General features: G+C 36.1%; 1 protein-coding gene across 6 annotated transcripts in view; it reads right to left on the bottom strand.

Moving 5' to 3' along the window:
• The window catches only part of INTU (inturned planar cell polarity protein), an 89,264-nt gene that overhangs the window by 20,168 nt on the left and 46,616 nt on the right, over positions 1 to 22,480 (bottom strand). For 2 of the 6 annotated variants that reach the window (XM_054554469.1, XM_054554468.1), the window contains exons 7-9: positions 19,303 to 19,380; positions 15,903 to 16,107; positions 3,698 to 3,751 (exon numbers count right to left, since the gene is read on the bottom strand). In XM_054554469.1, coding sequence (XP_054410444.1) covers positions 3,698 to 3,751; positions 15,903 to 16,107; positions 19,303 to 19,380 — 337 coding nt within the window. The remainder of the gene's footprint in view (positions 1 to 3,697; positions 3,752 to 15,902; positions 16,108 to 19,302; positions 19,381 to 22,480) is intronic. The other 4 variants (XM_054554470.2, XM_002815129.4, XM_054554472.2 and 1 more) reach the window with 2 other exon arrangements.

Genomic DNA, 22,480 nt, shown 5'->3' with positions numbered 1-22,480 from the left:
TACCCTCTGAGTAATTCTACTTCTAGAAATCTACAGGAATACTCAAGCAGTGGAATCATGATTTTTATATAAAAAGTTAACAGTTGGATTATTTGTAATATGGAAAAATTAGAGATAACATGAAATTCCACAGAATATCATACTTATGTTAAAAAAATATGATTGATCTATAAGAGCAGGCATAAAAGGTTTTAGGATACATTGCTCAGCAAAGAAGGCAAGCTGCAGAACAAAATATATGTTATTATCTGATTTTTATTAAAAATAGCATCCCCACCAACTATATACATGTGTGTTGGTTTGTGTGTGGGAATGTATGTATACGGAAAAAGGTCTGGAAGGATACATTCCAATCCATAAGAGCAGTTACACCTGGGGATGGAAGTGAGAGAAAGGGATAAGCGAAGGTATTTGCTTTTAATAACCATGCTTGGAGCTTCACCCCGTATACAGCTATTACTTTTATAAGATTTTTTTCTTTTTAAAAAACCCAATGAAACCTAAAGAAAACTAAAAACTGGAAATAACCCAGCCATTCCTCAATTGGGGAATGGATAAACAAATTGTGATACATGTATATGATGGAATACTACTATTCAGAAATATTAAGGACTGAACTGCCTGTACAACAGCAGGAATGAATCTTAAATCCATTTATGCTAAGTTTAAGCCAGACACAAAAATTACCTACTGTATGATTATTTATTTATTTAAATTCTCAAGACACATGTGGAGTGTCTGGTTTATTCAAAGGGGCTGTCAGAGGCCCGACCATGGAGCAGGAACCAAATAGTTGGGAACTGTGGGGCTGAACAGGGCAGGGATGCCCAGGTATGAGAAGGTAAAAGGAGGTAGGCTAAGCGACCAGAACAGCATTAGGGCCAGGCTGAGTAGGATGATTCACTTTATATGACATCCTGGAAAAGGCAAAATCATGGCGACAGAACACACATCAGTGATTGCCAGAGGTTGGGGGTATGGAGAGGGGTTGACTATAAAGGGGACAGAAGAATTTACTGAACATAAATTATCGCTTAATAATATTTTTTAAAAACTAAGGAAAACACAGCATTAGGATGTAAGATTAAATCTTTAATCTAATTTCACCAAAAAGTGTAGAATAGATCCTTATTTTCATATTTTTTTAAAGGCAAAATTCAATGTGAAGTGTTCTGTGAGTTTTTACAAATGCATATAGCTATGTAAGTGCCACCAAATCGAGATGTAGAACAGTTCCCTCAACACCTCCCTACACCAACTTTTTTTCTGAGTAGTAGTCCATTCCTGGATATACCAGAATTTGTTTTGGTATTCACACCTGCTGATGGACAGTTAAGTTATTTGAGTTGTTTCCACTTTTTGGCTATTACAAATAAAGTTGCTCTGTATACAGGTCTTTGTATTACATATGCTTTCAGTTCTCTTAGTTTAAAAAGATAGGAACAGACTGGTTGAATTATATGGTAGGTATATGTTTAGGTTATTAAGAAATTGCCAAACTGTCTTCCAAAGTAGTTGTACCGTTTTACAGTCTCAATTTATCCATTTTTTCTTTTATGAATTATGGTTTTCTTTTTTTTTTTTACTGTATCTAAGGAATCCCAATAGATTATTTTTTAACCATAGAAAATATTATTAACTCCACTGCTCATTAAAATAGTGTTCTATAAAGGCAGGAATTAGATTTTTAAATTAAACATTTTGGATGTACGTTCCAAAAACCAGATATTTTAATACTTTAGATCTGAACTGCTCCTAATAGTTAATATCCATCTAAACATTTTCCATTACTCAAAAAATTATGAGCCATAAGAGTTTACAATGCCTAAATTTCTATTATTTTTACAGACAAAACACCCTTCCACTTGTTTAGGGTGTTTGTTAAGACTCAGTTACCCTTCAAGCTAACATTCTCCTCCCACTTTCACTGGCAATCTTCTTGAGAATAATCCACACCTCATGGCTTTTGCCTCCTTACTTCCTATTTACTTTGTAAAAGAACTTTTATTACTGAGAATTTTAGCGTATACAAAAAGGGAATTGTATAATTAGTTCCTGTATAGCCATCATCACCCAGGTTTAACTATGACCAGTCCATGGCTTATCTTGTTTCATCTGTATCATCATCTTCCCTTCCTCCTGCTGAATTATTTCAAAACCAATCCCAGATATTATATCATTTCATCTGTAAACACTTCAGAATGTATGTATAAAATAGAAGGAATCTTAAAATACATATAATCCTACCATTATCACAATATAAAGAATTATTTTCATCTAATACCCAGTCATTAGTGTTTACATTTCCTTGAATGTATGAGACTCATGAATAGATTCAGCCTCATCTATGAGATTCATTGTCTCATAGATGTTTTTAAAAGTTTGTTTGAATTGGGATCTAAGAAAGGACATACATACACTTGGTTGATAATATTCAGTCTCTTGTAACTGAGTTCTCTCTCAACTTCTCTCCCTTCTCCCCCACCTCACACCAACCTTTTCTAATTTATTTGGAGAAGAAACTGTCCAGCAGTATTTGCCAGTCTGGATTTTGCTGACTGCAACCCCTCTTCCAAAAATGGGGTCATTTAACATGCCTCCTTTTCAGTGGTATTTCCTATAAGTTGGTAGTTCGATCTTGAGGCCTCATCAAGCATATTTTATAGGTGGTCTGTGTGCTTCCATCAGGAACAACATATTATCTGCTGTTTTTCTGTTTGTGATATTAATAGCTATTGATGACCATTGCCTAGATCCATTAATTCATTGAGGGACTGCAAAATGGTGATATTCCAATTCTGTCAGTCTTTCTTGACATTTCAGTTAGACTACTTTCATAAAAAGAAGCTTTCCTTCACCTCTGTTTGGTAACCTTGACATAAGGTTTAGACAAGAAAGGCAGGATAAATGTCTGATTTTTCTTCATTTAACAGTTTTCACAAAAACAAGTTAGTGCCCTCATATTCTCCAAAGTTGACTAGTAAGTTTCCTTTTTTTTTTTTAGTATCATTATGCACTCATGAACTTATACATATCTGATGTGTTTCAATCTGTTCTAGGTATTTCCTTATACATGTTCAACAGGGAGCCTCTTCAAGTTGTGTCATGACAATTAGAGCTCTACTATAACTCTATTAATTTTTGGAAAGCTTTCTGAATTTCTGATATGACAAGATGTTCTCAGACTTATCTTGTGCATTTGCAGTCCCAGTTTTGAATGAGCCAATTCCTGGTTCCTTTTGGTGAGAAATGTTATTTATACACCATGGTCTGGGTATTAGTGGTACTTACTGCTACTGCGATGGTCACTATTGCTAGGCCTTTTCATAGCTAGGAAATACAATAATTAAAAGATTAAAAATGATATTGAGACTTCCAGTTTAAGTACAGCTCTACAGGGTTCTTACTTAACTTAATCAGTATCACATCTATATTTATTTTCCTCAAAAGCTTAGTTCTTAGTGACACCAGTGTAATTAATCATTTTTAATCCCATAATATACACTGTGTAACAACTGTTTCAACTGAGTAGAAAATCCTAAGGCAAGCAAAATAGATTTTGTCACTGTCAAAACAGAGGCCTAATGTGTATTTCAAGATTATTATATATCCACTTGGTAAATATTTAGAATAATGACTGGTATACAAAATAAGAATTCAACATTGAGCCTTTTATAAAACCCCCTCCTTCTCTTACCAGTTCTGCAAAATCTGCAGCCTCCAAGTCACTTAATGCCATGTCTAATTCCATCTATGTTAAAAAAAAGAGTAACATAAACATTTGACTCATATTAGTTACTTTTTTAGTAATGGCCATATAAAAAGTGCTTAATTACTGCTTGAAAAATTGAGTATCTTTCTCCTTTGTGTTACTTAGGAAATGTCTCAAAATGGAACATATTGTTTTTAAGCTTTGCCACTGTAAAACAGTTTACTTATTTAACATATTGTTTTTAAGCTTTGCAAATATAAAAAAACTTACTCATTTAACATAGCATATTTCAACTAAATCTCAATAACTGCAAAATGGTCTTCACATATTCAATGCATAGTAAATTTATGAGCTTCAAAAGTTGCTTTCCAGTTTTAAGTTAGAAATTAATTTAACCCTTTTGATTTCGTAGAAGAAAATGAAAATCAGTCTTAAAGTAGCCAATTTATTTTGAGTTGTTCTCGTTTCTCCATTTCTTGTATATTACTCAATAGTTGGATTCTTGAAAAATATCAACATTCTTCCCTGTCTTTCTCCTGGACACAATGTTTTGCATTCAGGGACTGTCAATCGTTATTCCTAGATTAAAACACGAAGGCAAGTGTTCCTCTGGAATCTGGCACAGTTCAACTACCCCACAGAGTTATTAGAAAAAAAATCTCTTACTTAGGATTTGGGTTTTGTTTCTATGGAAACTGCCTGAACTCTTTCATGTATCACCTTTGTTCTTCTTTGAAGCATTCCAAATTTAAAAACAGAATAAATTTAATCTGAAGTTTAATCTGTAATACAAATATATATATATAAATATATATAAATAAATATATATATTTATTCATATATATATAAATGAAAACTATCGGCAATTGAATTTTGTAGCATACATGCTATTTGTGAATAAGAAACCCTTTTTTTTTTTTTTTGAGATGGAATCTCACTCTGTCACCCAGGCTGGAGTGCAGTGGCGCGATCTCAGCTCACTGCAATCCGCCTCCCAGAGAATCACTTTTTTTCTTTAAAGGCCAAGGCACTCTCTGCAGGACTGTTTCACACACTAACTGTGTCTTACTGAGATGACAAAAGCTTTTGAAATATTAGTCATGCCTTTCAATGCTTTTCACACAGTATGAGTTATTACTCATTTGTGACCTACATTTTTCTGCATCTAGCAAATACTTTAGGTTCCCTTTTTTTTTGTGGCTATTAGTCTGTCTTGTGAAAAACCACAGGACAAAAAATTACCAATTTGTGGTATTTGATCTCAGAAACTGTTCAATGAGTTGCTATTCCTGCTACTAAACTCTACAGGCTAATTAATATACAAGATTAATATATATGTTTGTTTATATTCCTTAAACGAAAACATACAAATATCTTTTCTCTTAATTATTTCACTGTACCCTTGGAAAATACGATTGAAAAAAAACATCAAAATGAGGAAATTCTCAAATACCTGGGAAGAAAAACTAAAGTAAGACCTCATCATATACTAAACCTGGAACAAATAAGTTTTTTCCAAGTTAAAAATAACTATTTAGTTTGCTTTTAAAAATAAACAGCAAAAATAACTATTTCCACCTAAAATTGCCAGGCATAAGTTACCTCACACACGATTTTTTTTTTTTTTTTGAGACGGAGTGTTCCTCTGTTGCTCAGGCTGGAGTGCCAGTGGCACAATCTTGGCTCACTGCAAGCTCCGCCTCCTAGGTTCACGCCATTCTCCTGCCTCTGCCTCCCAAGTAGCTGAGACTACAGGCACCCGCCACCACGCCCACCTAATTTTTTGTATTTTTAGTAGAGATGGGGTTTCGCCGTGTTAGCCAGGATGGTCTCAATCTCCTGACCTTGTGATCCTCCCACCTCAGCCTCCCAAAGTGCTGGGATTACAGGTGTGAGCCACTGCAGCCGGCCTCACACACGTTTTTAACTACATTTCTTTGGTGGACATAGTTTCACTCTGGTTGCCCAGACTGGAGTGAAATGGCATCATCTCAGCTCACCGCAACCTCCGCCTCCCAGGTTCAAGTGATTCTCCTGCCTCAGCTTCCCAAATAGCTGGGATTACAGGCATGCACCACCACACCCAGCTTATTTTGTATTTTTAGTAGAGACGGGGTTTCTCCATGTTGGTCAGGCTGGTCTTGAACTCCCGACCTCAGGTGATCTGTCCGCCTCAGCCTCCCAAAGTGCTGGGATTACAGGCATAAGCCACCATGCCTGGCCTTTAACTAGATTTCTTAAGGCATTCAATTCCTTAATATTTTCCATTAGAAGATACATACTCAATAAATCCTACTATTTTTAATACAATGAGAAATCTCAAGAGAAATGGAATCAACCTAAGTGTTCATCAACAGATGAATGGATAAAGAAAATGTGCCATATATACATAATGGAATACTATTCAGCCATAAAAATAACAAAATCCTGTTATTTATGACAACATAGATGAACCTAGAGGACATTATGTTAAATGAAATAAGCCAGGCACAGAAAGACAACTACCACATGATCTCACTCATATGTGGAACCTAAAAAAGCTGATATCACAGAAGGAGAGAGTAGAATGGTGATTACCAAAGGCTTGGGTAGTTAGGGGAGAGGGTAAATGAGGAAATGTTGGTCAAAGGATATACAATCACAGATAAGAGGAGTCAAATTAAAAAAAAATATTTAGAACAGGTAAGCTTACAGAAATGAAAACTATGCAAATGATTGCCTGGGGCTGGAGGGGTAGGGAGAAGAAGAAATTGGGAGAGGAAAGAGAGAAGTAAATAATAACTATTAATGGTCACGGAATTTCTTTATTAGATGGTGAAATGTTCTAAAATTGATTGCAGTGATGGTTAGGCAGCTCTGTGAACAGACTAAAAAATGTTGGATTGTACATTTTAAATAGGAAAATTCTATGATATGTGAAATATCTCAATGAAGCCATTAAGGAAAAAGAACTTGATTAAGTTCACGTAACTACTGTTCAAGCTGAAATTTTAAAATACACTGAGTAGAGAATCTTGACTATTAAACTGCTGTGCTATACTGCCTTAAATGAAGTAATTGGCAATTTAAACAGATAGGGCTTTATTGGTCTAAAACAGTGAGGTTTAATAATTTACTTTCATGTCTCAGAATAAAGTTTCAGTATAAAGTGAAGGTCTTAAAAATATTTTGAACTAAAAAAAATGAAATCACAACTTATCAAAACTTACATGGTGCAGCAAAAGTGGTGCTCGGGGGAAATTTATACCATTAAATGCATACATTAAAAAAGAAGAAATATCTAAAATCAATAATCTAAGTTTCTATTTTAAGAAACTAGAACAAAAAGCAAATTAAATCTAAAATAAGCAGAAGAAAAGAAATAATAAAAATTAGAGGAGAAATCAATGACACTGAAAACAGGAAAGCCATAGAGAAAAATCAATGAAACCAAAAGCTGTTTCTTTGAAAAAAAATCAATAAAATTTATAAGCCTCTAGCCTAACTAAGATAAAAATAGAGAGGACACAAATTACTAATACCAGAAATGAAAGTGGGGGCATTAGCACAGGGTCCATGGACATTAAAAGGATAGGAGAAGAATACTGTAAACAACCCCATGCTCACATATTTGATAACCTAGATGGAATGGACAAATTCCTTGAAAGATACAAGAAGAAACAGATACTATAAATTGGTCTATAAGAAATTGAATCAATAATTAATCAACTTGCAAAAGCAGAATGCACCAGGCCCAGATGGGTAGACTAGTGAATTCTACCAAACATTTAAGTAAGAAATTATACCAATTCTCTATAATTTCTTTCAGAAGACAGAAACAGAGGGAATACTTCCTAACTCATTCTATGAGGTCAGCATTACCCTAATACTAAAACCAGACAAAGACATTGTAAGAAAAAAACAAAAAAAAATGACAGGCCAGGATCTTTCATGAACATAGATTCAAAAACCTCCAATAAAATATTAGCAGAGGGAATCCAACAATGTCTAAAAAGAAATATACACCACAGCCAAGGGAGATTTATCCCAGGTATGCAAGGCAGGTTTGACATTCAAAAACCAGTTAATGTAATCCATCAGATCAATGGGCTTAAAAAAAATCACATGATTCTATCAATATATGCAGAAAAAGCATTTGATAAAATCCAATATCCCTTCATGATAAAAACTCTTAGTATACTAGGAATAGAGGGAAACTTCTTTATCTTGATAAAGCATATCTACAAAAAACCTACAGCTAACTTCATACTTAATGGTGAGAAATGAGATATTTCCTAAGATCAGGAAGGGGCAAGGATGTCCCCTACCACCACTCCTTTTCAACATCACAGTGGGAGGCCTAGCTAATGCAATAAGGCAAGAACATGAAATACGTGATTGGGAAGGAAGAAATAAACTGTCTTTGTTCATAGATGACATGATTGTTTACACAGGAAATCTGAAAGGATTGACACAATCTTATATATTACAATTTTCTATATTAACCTTATATACTGCAGCAGTATATAAGGAGCCTCCGCCTCCCAGATTCAAGTGATTCTCTCACCTCAGCCTCCTGAGTAGCTGGGACTACAGGCATGTGCCACCACACCTGGCTTATTTTTGTATTTTTTGGTAGAGGTGGGGTTTCACCATGTTGGCCAGGCTGGTCTTGAACTCCTGACCTCAAGTGATCCACCCATCTCAGCCTCCCAAAGCGCTGGAATTACAGGCATGAGCCACTGCACCCAAGCATAAAAGTCAATTGCTTTCCTATATACCAGCAATGAATAAGTGGAATTTGAAATTGAAAACACAATACCATGTACCTTAGCACTCCCCAAAATAAAATATACTTAGTTATAAATTTAACAAAGTATATACAATATCTGTATGAGGAAAACTACCATACTCTGATAAATGAAATCAAAGGAGAACTAAACAGATGGAGAGATATTCCACATTCATGGATAGGAAGACTCAATATTGTCAAGATGTCAGTTCTTCATAACTTGATCTATATAGTCAATGCAATCCCAATCAAAATTCCAACAAGGTATTCTAAAGTTTATATGGAGAAGCAAAAGACCAAGAATAGCCAGTACAATATTGAATGAGGACAACAAAATCTGGGGACTGATACCATCCTACTTTAAGACTTAATATAAACCTACAGTAATCAAGACATTGTATTATTGGTGAAAGAACAGACAAATATGTCAATGGAACAGAGAGTCCACAAATATACCCACATAAATACTGTCAACTGATCTTTGACAAAGGAACAACTACAATGTAAAGAGCAAAGATGGTCTTTTCAACAAATGGTGCTAGAACCACTGGGCACCCATATAAAAAATATCAATCTAGACACACACCCTACACCCTTCACAAAAATCAACTCTAAGTGGATCATATATCTAAATGTAAAAGGCTAAACTATAAAATTCCTAGAACATAGGAGAAAATTTAGATGACACTGGGTATGACACTAACTTTTTAGAGACAACACCAAAACCACAATCCATGAAACTGATAAGCTAGACTTCATTAAACTAATCCGGTTCTTTGAAAATATACATAAAATTGATAGACCATTAGAAAGATTAACCAAGAAAAGAGAGAAGATCCAAATAAGTTCAATTAGAAATGAAATGGGAGATATTACAACTGATACCACAGAAATACAAAAGATTACTGAAGGCTACTATGGACACCTTTATGTGCATAAACTAGAAAACCTAAAAGAGATGGATAAATTCCTGGAAATATACAACCATCCTAGATTAAACAAGGAAGATATAGGATCTCTGAATAGACAAATAACAAGTAGTGAGATTGAAATGGTTATGGAAAAACTGCCAACAAAAAAAGTCCAGGACCAGACAGACTCACAGATAAATTCTATCAGACATTCAAAAAAGAATTGGTACCAAACCTATTGACACTATTCCGAAAGATAGAAAAAGAGGGATCCTTCCTAAACCATTGTATGAAGCCAGTATCACCCTAACACCCAAACCAGGGAAGGACATAACAGAAAAAGAAAACTACAGACTGATATCCCTGATGAACATAGGGGCAAAAATCCTCAACAAAATACTAGTGAACCAAATCCAATAGCATATCAGAAAGATAATCCACCATGATCAAGTGGGTTTCATACCAGGAATGCAGGGCTGGTTTAACAAACATAAGTCAATAAATGATACACCACATAAACAGAACTTAAAACAAAAATCACATGATCATCTCAATAGATGCAGAAAAAGCATTTGACAAAATCCAGCATCCTTATATGATTAAAACCCTTAGCAAAATCAGCATACAAGGGACATACCTTAAGGTTATAAAAGCCACCTATGACAAACTTACAGCCAATATTATACTGAATGGGGAAAAGTTGAAAGCATTCCTCCTGAGAACTGGAACAAGACAAGGATGCCCACTTTCACCACTTCTTGTCAACACAGTACTCAAAGTCCTACCCAGAGAAATCCGACAACAGAAAAAAATAAAGGGCATCTAAATAAGTAAAGAAGAAGTCAAACTGTCACTGTTTGCTAATGATATGACTGTATAACTAGAAAACCCTAAAGACTCATCCAAAAAGCACCTAGGTCTGCTAAATGAATTCAGCAAAGTTTCAGGATACAACATTAATGTACACAAATCAGTAGCTCTGCTATACACCAACAGTGACCAAACTGAGAATCAAATCAAGAACTCAACCCCTTTCACAATAGCTGCAAAAAAATACTTAGGAATATACTGAACCAAGGAGGTGAAAGACGTCTACAAAGAAAACTACAAAACACTGATGAAAGAAATCATAGACAACACAAACAAATGGAAACACATCCCATGCCCATGGATGGGTAGAATCAATATTGTGAAAATGGCCATACTGCCAAAAGCAATCTACAAATTCAGTGCAATTCCCATCAAAATACCACCATCATTCTTCACATAACTAGAAAAGCCAATCCTAAAATTAATACTTGGAACCAAAAAGAAGCCCTCATAGCCAAAGCATTACTAAGCAAAAAAAATCTGGAGGCATCTCATTACCCAACTTCAAATTCTAATATAAAGCCATAGTCACCAAAACGGCATGGTATAAAAATTAGGCACATAGAACAATGGAACAAAATAGAGAACCCAGAAATAAAGCCAAATACTTACAGCCAACTGATCTTTGACAAAGTAAACAAAAACATAAAATGGGGAAAGGACATCCTATTCAACAAATGGTGCTGGGGTGGTTGGCAAGCCACACGTGGAAGAATGAAACTGGATCCTGATCTCTCAGCCTTATACAAAAATCAACTCAAGATGGATCAAAGACTTAAATCTAAGATGTGAAACCATAAAGATTCTAGAAGATAACATTGGAAAAACTCTTCTAGACACTTGCTTAGGCAAAGACTTCATGACCAAGAACCCAAAAGCAAATGCAACAAAAACAAAGATAAATAGATGGGACTTAATTAAACTAAAAAGTTTCTGCATAGCAAAATAAATAATCATCAGAGTTAACACCCCACAGGGTGGGAGAAAATCTTCACAATCTATACATCTGACAAAGGACTAGTATCCAGAATCTACAAGGAACTCAAACAAATCAGCAAGAAAAAAACAAACAATCCCATCAAAAAGTGGGCTAAGGAGATGAAGAGACAACTCTCAAAAGAAGATATACAAATGGCTAACCAGCATATGGAAAAATGATCAACATCACTAATGATCAGAGAAATGCAAATCAAAACCACAATGTGATACCACCTCACTCCTGCAACAATGGCCATAATAAAAAAAAATAGATGTTGGTGTGGATGGGGCAAAAAGGGAACACTTTTATACTGTTGGTGGGAATGTAAACTAGTACAACCACTATGGAAAACATTGTGGAGATTCCTTAACTAAAAGTAGATCTACTGATTGATCTAGCAATCCCACTAGTAGGTATCTACTCAGAGGAAAAGAGGTCACTATACAAATAAGATATTTGCACACATGTTTATGGCAGCACAATTCGCAATTGCAAAAATATGGAACCAGATGCCCACTAATCAACGAGTGGATAAAGAAAATGTGGCATATATATATATATATACCATGGAACACTACTCAGCCATAAAAAGGAACAAAATAATGGCATTTGCAGCAACCTGGATGGAATTGGAGACTATTATTCTAAGTGAAGTAACTCAGAAATGGAAAACCAAACATCGTATGTTCTCACTCATACGTGGGAGCTAAGCTATGAGGATGCAAAGGCATAAGGATGATACATTGGACTTTGGGAACTTGGGGGAAAGAGCAGGGGGTGGCAAGAGATAAAAGACTACACATTAGGTACAGTGTACACTCCTTGGGTGATGGGTGGACCAAAATCGCAGAAATCGCCACTAATGGACTTATTCATGTAACCAAACACCACTTGTTCCCCAAAAACCTACTGAATTAAAAAAAAAATGGGCCAAAGGCCTTAACAAACACTTCACCAAAGAAGATATTCAGAAGGCAAATAAACACATGAAAAGATGTTCCACATCATATGGTCATCAGGGAAATGCAAATTAAAATAACAATGAGACAGAACTAGACACACAATAGAATGACCCAAATCCAAAATACTGACAAAACTAAGTCCTGACAAGGATATGGAACAACAGGAACTCTCATTCATTGCTGGTAGGAATACAAAATAAAGCCACTTTGGAAGACAGTTTGGTAGTTTCTTACAAAACTAAACATTCTCTTGCTATTTGACCAAGAATTAATTGCCCAAACATGGGAGCAACCAAGATTTTCAGCTAATGGATAAATAAACTATGGTACATCTGAACAATGAAATACTATTCAGCATTAAAAAGAAATGAGCTATCAAGCTGTAAAAAGACAAAGAGGAACTTAAGATGTATATTACTAAGTGAAAGAAGCCAATCTGAAAAGACTACATACCATATGATTACAACTATATAACATTTTGGAAAATGCAAAACGATGGAGGCAGTGAAAAGATCAATTGTTTCCAGAGGTTAATGGAAAGGGAGGGATGAAAGAGAGGGATAGGCAGAACACAGAGGATTTCTGGGGCTGTGAAACTACTTGTATGATACTAAAAGGATGGATCCATGTCATTGTAATCTGTCTAAATCCATAGAATGTACACCACCAAGAATGAACCCTAATGTAAATGATGGACTTTGGGTTATTATGATGTGTCAATGTAGGTTCATCAATTATAACAACTGTATCCCTGTGGTGGGGAATGTTGATAATGGAGAGGCTATGCATGTATGATGTATGGGGGAAGGGGGTATGTGGGAAATCTGTACCTTTCTCTCAATTTTACTGTGAACCTAAAACTGCAGTAAAAAATAGAATTAAAAAAAAAACTTCAAATGTTATTGTTATTCAAATTTTATATTAATCAAATAGAGCTTTAGACTACTTTAGCAGAAGGTATCTAGCTCTCTACCCAAAAGTATTGTTCTTAATCTCCTAACTGGACTACAAAATGTAGAAAACATCTAAGCCAGATCCTCACTGTTTCCTGTGTATTAATTTCATCTGCTCAACTTGACTGTGAACATCTAGAGGTTTTTCTGGATTCTGCAAAGCACGGCACAGACTTGAGCAACCGGCACAATGAACACTGATCTCCACACAGTAGTGTTAGACGTAACAAGGATAAAAGCAGCCAAAGCATTGGCAAGATAAACAACAGCTATGGTTTAACGCAATGAATTAAAAATGTATACCAGAATTCACACAGTGATTTCTTAATTTGATATTCTTTTAGGGTGAAATAAAGAAAAGCATATAAATCTTTTAAAGAAATATATGCTAAATTAACAAAAATCTCAATGAAAAAGAGGTAGCCTTCACATGGAATCTGTAAGCCCAAACAGACAATACTTTAGAACATCTTAAACTTCTTCGAGGGAAGATAATATTTAATGTATCTAAATTCTAAACACACTGGCCCTAAAACATTAAGTACCTCTACTATCACAGAAAGAAGGGACTATATATTTTGAGGGAAGAGGTTTCTTCAATGAAGAAATTCTGACAGAGGGGCAAGAACCTAGGTAATGGCCAGGTAGAATGGCAAGCCTCACGAGATGGTACCTTCTGACTCATGAAGTGGGCATGGGCCCTGTGACTGAGGATAAAAGACCCCAGAACGGGCATGAGACAGTCTTTGGAACCAGGGTCTTTCTCTTTTAAAGGTAAAGTTATCTAGTTACTTTCTACGTTTCTATCTATATTGAACACTTATATCCTTCCCTTCCCTTCCCTCTTCCCTCCCCCTCTCCTTTCCCTTTCTTTCTCCTTTCCTTTCCTTTTTCCTTTTCTCTTCCCTTTTCCCTCTTCTTTTTCCTTTTCTTTTCCTTTCCTGAGATAGGGTCTCACTCTGTTACCCCACTGTAGTACAGTGGTGCAATCATAGCTCACTGCAACTATGATTGAGTGGGGAGCCCAACTCCTGGGCTCAAGTAATCCTCCCACCTCAGTCAACTGAGTAGCTGGAATACAGGTGCGTGCCACCATGCTCTGCTAATGTTTACAGTTTTTGTGGAGACAGGGTCTCCCTTTGTTGTCCAGGCTGGTCTTGAACTCTTGGCCTCAAGTGATCCTCCCACCTCAGTCTCCCAAAGCACGAGGATTACTGGCCCAGCCAATGCTTATGTATTCTTATGAAAACATTAGGTAGAATTATATATCTCATACTTTTTAGTTTTTAATGCAATTTAAGAAAATGGTAGGCCAGGTGCCATGGCTCATGCCTGTAATCCAGCACTCTAGGAGACTGAGGCGGGCAGATTGCTTGAGCTCAGGAGTTTGAGACCAGCCTGGGAAACATGGAGAAACCTGGTCTCTACTAAAAATACAAAAATTAGCCAGGCATGGTGGTGTGCATGTGTAGTCCCAGCTACTTGAGAGGCTGAGGTGGGAAGATCACCCGAGCCTGGGATGTGGAGGCTGCAGTGAGCTATGATCACGCCACTGCACTCCCACTCCAGCTGGGGTGACAAAGCGAGACCCTCTCTCACAAAAAACAAAAAAAAAAGAGAAAGAAAAGAAAAAGAAAGAAAGAAAGGAAGGAAGGAAGAAAGAAAGAAAGAAGGAAAAGGTAATTATTATCCTGAAATATCAAAAGACCAGGCAGTTGATAGAGCTAAGGACAAAAAAAATACCAGAAGGCAAAGCATCTTTTGAACATGCTCTAACACCTCATCTCCTTTCAAACAGTGATTGTATAATAATGCTCCCATAACTACAACTACAATGTGCCAGGCACAATTCTAAACACTTCACGTGTAATAACTCATAATTCTTCCATGAAGTAGGGACTATTATTTCCTCCATTTTACAGATGAGGAAACTGAGCAAAGTGATTGATACAACAATTTAAATAACTATTAAGCTGTCAAAAAGGCATTTATTTGATCATACATTGTAGAGTCTTATGAAGAGTAGGAACTTGAATTAGGTTTCTTCCGTAACATAGCCTAGGTTTCTTCATGAGCAGAGAAGTGGCTATGGCATAATGCCTCATTTAATACTAATACAAATGCTGTAACTAAATAGATTACATGGTGATCTACGTTGATGAAAATGTCTGAAATAATCTTGTCAGGCATTCAATAATAAAGTTATTCTAGGTTTACAGATATAACTAAAATCATATTGATAATTCTCAACCGTCATACAGTCTTACTATTGGTATGCAATCCATGGGACAAGCCAAAAGCTAATCACGTATGTTCATGTAAAAAAAGATTTTGGTAGATTAGTGGACTTTGTATTTTAACTGAGAATACTCTTAGTCAATCATGTCATCCACTTTTTTTTTTTTTGTACAGAAACATAATTCTAACTTGATAACCTTACATTATAAAATCAAAGTCACAAAATTCCAAAGTAAGACACACCATTTAATTATGATTTCTGAAAAGTAGTCCCAGCTTGGACAAAGCTTAAATTTAAAAGTAAGAGGAGAGAGCTAATTTTTACTTATAAAGAATAATTTCGCTTTTTGGGTTTATTGCACTGGACCTCCTACTTTGTCAACCAATTGCCTCTTTAATTTTTAACCATAATTCCAAAAATAACAAAAAGTCTACAAAAAAAGAGAAGATACAAGATTATAATAAGGCACCTGGTTCTGGTTCTTCTTTATAATACCTAAGATTACCTTGATTTCCAGTGGAAGTGTGAGCCACCGGACTCCAGGGAGGTTGTCTAAAAGTACTGCACTGGAAGCATCGTACTGCTGAGCACTGGGACTGGCGCTGGAATGCAGTTTCGCAGGCTGAAGTGCTCTTTGAAAGAACAAGTTAAAAAAATGATCCAAACGAGGAACATTCTCAATCTGGCAAAAGGCACTGGAGAAATAAGAGCTGTAAGTTAGAACAACATATGGAAATGGTGGTCATTTTTTGTGTGCTCCTAAGGGAACTGGATCTTTCCCAATTACACAGGCTAACTTCCTCACTCCTCTCTTCCTTCAATAAAATCGCTGCTAGAATGTTACTGACGGATTGTGTAAAGAAATTTCACCCTGTCCATACTTTTTACCCTAAAACCTACTCTTAAGTGTATCGAGTAGATGGCTCAATGGAAGAACCACAGGGCTAACACAAGTGACATATTTATAACAAAAAGGGCTGAAGTACCCTTTTTGTAAAAAATGTAGGTTGTTTTTACCTCTGACTATCTTTCAACCGTTTACAACTCCTGAAATCTTTCAGGAAATGTGGAATGATAAAGAGATTTTGAACTTTGTAATAGAACAGATCTGGCTTATCACAGCTCTTTCTAGGTAGCTATCACAGGCAAGTCACCTAACCTTTCTCTAACTTTGGTTTCCAACTCTGTAAAAATAGGGTTAATACAATCTAGCTCACATGCAGAATGCCTAGAACATAACAAGCCTAAGTTCTTATTATGCTTTTTATTTACTGGTAAACAGTAAGTACATAACAAGCATAAGTTATTTCCTCCTCTCTTTACTACTGAAAATATAACATTAAAGAACTCAAAAAACAAAATGACAGAAAAAACTGAAATACTTCGTTTTAGCCATATAAAAGTAACACAGCATTGACTGCAATCATTTATTGGAACAGCTCACTGAACGACAAAATAGCAGGTATATATGCTATCGGCATATCAAAATAATATTTGCTGATTCATCCAACAACTATTTGAGTGACTACTACATTCCAGGCACTATTCTCATTGCTGGAGGTATGGTAGTAAAAATATCAAGACAAAAGACAATGAGCTCCCATGAAGCTTATGTTCTAATGGAGAAAGACAGCAAATGAACAAACAGTAAAAAACATGAATTCATAAAAAGGACTATGCAGAAAATAGCACAATGTGAATGGGTGGTGCAACAGGTTGGCTATTTTAGGTTGAATGGTTGGAGAAGAATCTCTGAGAAAGGGCATTTGAGCTGATATTTCAATGTCAGGAAGATCCAGCGAGAAGAAAAAGTACAAAAGCCCTGGGCTGGGGAAAAGCTTTGCCAGGGTGTTTGCAATACAGTGCAGAGGAGGCACGTGTGGTTTGATATCTGAAGTCAGAGGGGTAGGTAGGAGCCAGATAATATGTAGAAAGATCATGCTAACTGCTATATGAAAATTAGTTCAAGTGGCAAGAATGAAGGGAAGGAGACCAGTTAGGAGGCTACTGTAGTGTGTGAGAGATACCAGTGGCTGGACAGGGCAACGGTAAAGATAAAGAGAAATGGACAGATTGGAGATTTTGAAGACAGACTGATTAGGACTTGCTGATGAATTAGTTGGGAATGGTGAAGGAAATTGTTATAGCTTTAATTTGGTCACAACATTAAACTGTTAGTATACAGTCAGTTTTCTGTGGCTCATAGAGAATTAACCAGCTCACAACTTTAAAAAGATAATCAAGTCTCTACACTTTTTGGTCTTTTTGCAATTTTTCACAATTGGCCCTTAATATCTTTCATAAACAGAAAAAAGTTATTATAAAAAATTATTATAAAATGTCTATTAATAACATCCTGGATTCACTGTGCTTCTTGGTTTTAAGAACTCAATGGATCTTCACATTTATTATCGTAGTTTGCTCTTTAAATTCTCACTTGAAGTAGAAAAGAGTTAAATTTGCTGCCATCAAAAAGACACTTCCACTATCAATGGAAGATAAATTTCAAGATGGAAGAGAAATTAAGTCCCTCTGTCCCCAGTCTACTCTAATGGAATTTGTAGGACAACTCCAGTGGACTATTTTCATGTATGAAACTCATTGCAAAAATTTAATCTTTGATAATTTCTGGTTTTATGAAAACAGAAAGCTTCAATTAGGGCAAAATATGGCAAAGTTTGCTTCTGTTGAGTAAACTTAAAGAGGCAGTTCATAACCACATTCTTACTCTTCATTGGTTAAAAATTTCCTTATTAGTAAAAGGTAAAAGTACTATTTATGGATGCCCAGCTCTTTGTAGCTCACTCATTTGGAAAATGTTGGTAAGCAATCAGGTTTGACAGGGATGTGCCTCCTCAGCGGTTCCTCTAGAGAACACTGCAAACTAGATAATTTTCCCAGATGACACAATCACAGAAAATTCCTTCATGCTACTGTGAAAACAATGAGAACAAAGATCCACTATAGATAAACAGAGAGCTGATATCACTGTGGTTTGGAAAAATGTATAAACTGCCTTTGGATTTTTGTATTGATATACTCCTAAGGCTTTAAACGTAAAGATACCATTTTAGCCCTCAGAAATACAAGAACAAAAGTCACTAAGAGAAAAATCAATTTCCCATACCCAATTTCATGTGCTCAAATGTTAAATGTTACCTCAAATTTCTGCCTTCCAATCAAGAAGGTTAAAAAAGCAAGAAGCAGAAAAATATGCATAATAGCATACTTTTATTAAAAAGGGAGTATGTATATTTATGTATATTTTTATTGTATAGAAAATATATGGAAAGACACGAACAAAACCAGTCAATACCGTCTCTACCATATGTCTTTTTAAATAATAGTGCATAAATTTTTTACTAAAGAAATTTTTTTGAGAAAGAAGCATATTTCAGGATAGTGAATTTGATGGTCTTATAAGCAAAGAAAAACACAAAAATGTATTTTAAGTCTTTCTCTTTTCTGTATGTTATGAAGAAATATTCTTACATTTGCCCCTACAGAAATATATCAAATCAGAACACAGTTGTGGTTATATCACTAATTCACTAAGAAATTTCACTAAAGTCATATATGAGACCAAAAAGGAAAAAAAAAGGAAATGAATCAAATGAAAAACTGTCTACTGTTGTAACATAAAAGCTAGTAATAAAAGATGAGAAAATAAGAAGAGGAAGGAGAAAAAGAAGGAGGTGGAGGAATAAGGAAAGAGAAAGGGGGAAGGAAGAGGAGGAGAAGGAAGAAGGAGGAGGAGGAAGAGGAAGGAAGAGGAGGAGGAAAGAGGGGAGGAGGAGAAAAGGAGACAAATAACTAACCTGTCAAGCAAGAAATGGTCTTAAATGCAAAAGGTAACTTAGAATCACATAATTAAAACTTGAGTTTCAATTTGAAGAAGTACTTACCTATCTAAAGAACCATACATAAATTTTAAGGTTTGGACGACATTTTCTATCATGTTCCTTAGACGAGGAAGAGGAACTCTAAAAAAGCAAAATTACATGTATTAATTTACAACATAATCAAATGACATTTATGTAAAAGAAGCAGTTCATCCTTGAATTTTATACATATGGAATGTGAAAAGTATGTCTGTCAACTCTGAGTAAAGCTGTATAAAATGGTCGCTTTCGATGACCATTGATCACTTTATTCTAGATTTAGTTCCAGCATGAATCTAACAGGGATTTTATAACACCATTTATTTGTAAATCATGTAATTCTCTCTAAAGTTCAGTTTCTTCATCTGTAAAATGAGGCCAACAGTCACCAAGCCCTTCTCAGATTGATTCTGAGGATTAAATGAAATTAATGCAAAAAACTAGTTTTTACAAGACCTGGGCCCATAAAAAGAAATGCTAAATTCTTGACACTTTTTAGTATTACCTACATATCAACTGGGCCTCCAAATCCTGTGACAAAAACACACTCTTAATTGAAATGGAGAATGGGAAGAAAGTAGGAGAAAGGAAATAAAGAAATGGACTTATATTTTCTCATTGAAGCCTTGTAAGAATTTTATAAGGTAGCTCTTATTATTCCTATTATACAAATGAGTAAACAGAAGTCCAAGAAATTACATAATTTCTGCAAGGGTAGAAAAGGAGTAGAGCCTGCCGGTGAGCACTCATCTTCTTAGACCCAAAGTTATTCTCCCACTACCCCACACTGTCCTCCTGGTTAGGTTTCTGCTATTCACTGCAGCCATCACGGGAATGTGATCTTCCCATCTGAAAACACACGTCCCTCGATCATGTGCCCCACCCTAAATTCTGTGGGACACTTTTCTCACCCTGCTTATAAAAGGCATAGAGGTGAGGAGGGAAACACGCAGTCTATGGCACTGAGGTTGATGAGGAGAAAATCCCAGGGCTGTGAGTTCCATTACAAAGCACGTGCAAAATGTTGGTGATACCAAGACATGTAAGTTGACACTGAAGAGGTGCTTATGCGTGATATCTCAATACTCTATTTGCAAGTTTGAATAAATGAGAATAATACTATCTATCTTTTAGTTATGTGAAACGAGATAGAAGAGGGAAAATAATCCGGAACAGAGGGTTGGTGTGAGCATTTAAGAGAAGGGTAAAGAGATGGCTCAAGCTTACTTTTCACTGGAAGCTCAGGAAAGAGAATAAAGGGGATCTTCAAATTAATTCTAACTTATCAAGCCAAGTTCTTTAGGATAGGAATGACATAAATATTTAGGGAAGATGGCCTCCCTTCCCCTACCCTGATTAATAAAGATTGAGAAATTGGCTAGAGCATCCCTCATGTGGCACAACCTTGGTCCAGAGCTCAGCAGTGACAGTCCTTTGTTGGCACCAGGATACAACCTCACCTGGAAACTGTCTCTGCCTAGCTGATTCAGCTGGTGTCATCAGAGTGTGGTTGAACAGCCTTTGCTCAGTTCCTTAACCAGGTCTGCCTTTCCTCCCTCTAACTGCCTATGCTACCTTTATCTCACCACTGTATTTTCTTTCTTCTCTTTTGCCTTTTGGGCTGGTACAAAAGTCTTAAAGAGACATGTTTTATTCTGCTGCTACATCTTAAATCATCTCATTCTGGATGTTCTCCAATCCTTGTAAACCCATAATTTATTTCTTTTCTTTTCTTTTTTTTGAGACATTGTCTTGCTCTGTCACCCAGGCTGGAGTACAGTGGCAGCATCACAGCTAACTGCAACCTCTGCCTCCAAGGCCCAAGCAATCCTCCCACCACAGCCTACCAAGTAGCTGGGACTACAGGTGCATGCCACCGTGCCTGGCTAATTTTTGTATTTTCTGTAGAGATGGGGTTTCACCATGTTACCCTAGGCTGGTCTTGAACTCCTGAGCTCAAGCAATCTGCCAGCCTTGGCCTCCCAAAGTGCTAGGATTACAGGTGTGAGCCACTGCCTGGCTGTAGACCCATACTTTCTAAACAACTCCTTTTTTCCTCATAATCCAAACCCAAAAGACAGTCTCTGAGAAGGGTTCAGTATCCTATTTTAGACAGAAAAACACATTTTTATCTTGTGTGGCTAGTTAAAAAGTGCCCTCATCTAGTATATGTCACTGCGCCATTATCCCCCCATGTTAAAAGATTTGAACCCCACATTGATGGTAGATTATATTTCTTTCTGTCCAAAATTAAAGTTACCTTCAAAACATAATCATTTTGATATTTTTCACTGTAGCCATCTCTGGAATTCCTGTTTGTGATGGTAAAATAGGTCACAAATTCTCTGATACTCTTCCCCTCAAGAAGTGAGGCTTAATTCCTCTCCCCATGAGTGTGGGCTGAGCTTAGTAACTCAATTCTAACAAACAGAATGGTGGAAATGACAAATATTGTGGAAATGGCAGTGTATCACTTCTAAGGCTAAGCCATAAAAGGTCTTGTAGCATCCCCCTCTTTCTGTCTTTTGGCTCGCCACTTTGGAGGAAGCCAGTTGACATGTTATGAGGATACCCAAGCAGCTACACGGAGAGGTCCATGTGGCAAGAAACTAGGCCTCCTGACAATGGCCATGTGTGTAAGCCACTTTGGAAGCAGATTCTCCAGCTCCAGTTAAAGCCTTCAGGTAAGTCTATCCCTGGCCAACACTGGACTGTAACCTCAAGAAAAGACCTTGAGGCAGAACTACCTGCTAGGTTACTCCTGGATTCCTGAACCACAAAAACACCTCTGTGTTAATAAATGTTTACTATTTAAGTTTAAATTACCCCTATGTTTTTGGGAACGATTTGTTACACAGCAATAAAAAATGAATACACTGCTATATAATGAAGGAAATCTGGTTAACAAATTCATTAGTAATAAAAAATAGTCATATTCACGTTCAGATTGGCTAGATAATGCATCTTTCTGGTACATCTTTTTCTTTCTTGGGAAGCTTGGAGCAACACCAAAAGAAAATTTATCTCAACTGGTATTCTCTGAAGTTGTATCCATCACATATTATAGTATTTATTTTGATATTTGATTCCTATTTTGTAGACCATATGCTGTGATTCTACCGACCAAAGAAGAAAACTAAAGTGTGTTTAATTACTTAATAAAAGTTGTCTGAAGACCTTTTAAAGTAGGCAAAAGTCTAAA

Source organism: Pongo abelii, chromosome 3, assembly GCF_028885655.2.
Source record: "Pongo abelii isolate AG06213 chromosome 3, NHGRI_mPonAbe1-v2.0_pri, whole genome shotgun sequence".
Lineage (NCBI taxonomy): Eukaryota > Metazoa > Chordata > Mammalia > Primates > Hominidae > Pongo > Pongo abelii.
Note: the sequence above shows the minus strand (reverse complement) of the source record. Positions and strands in the feature narration are given on the sequence as shown.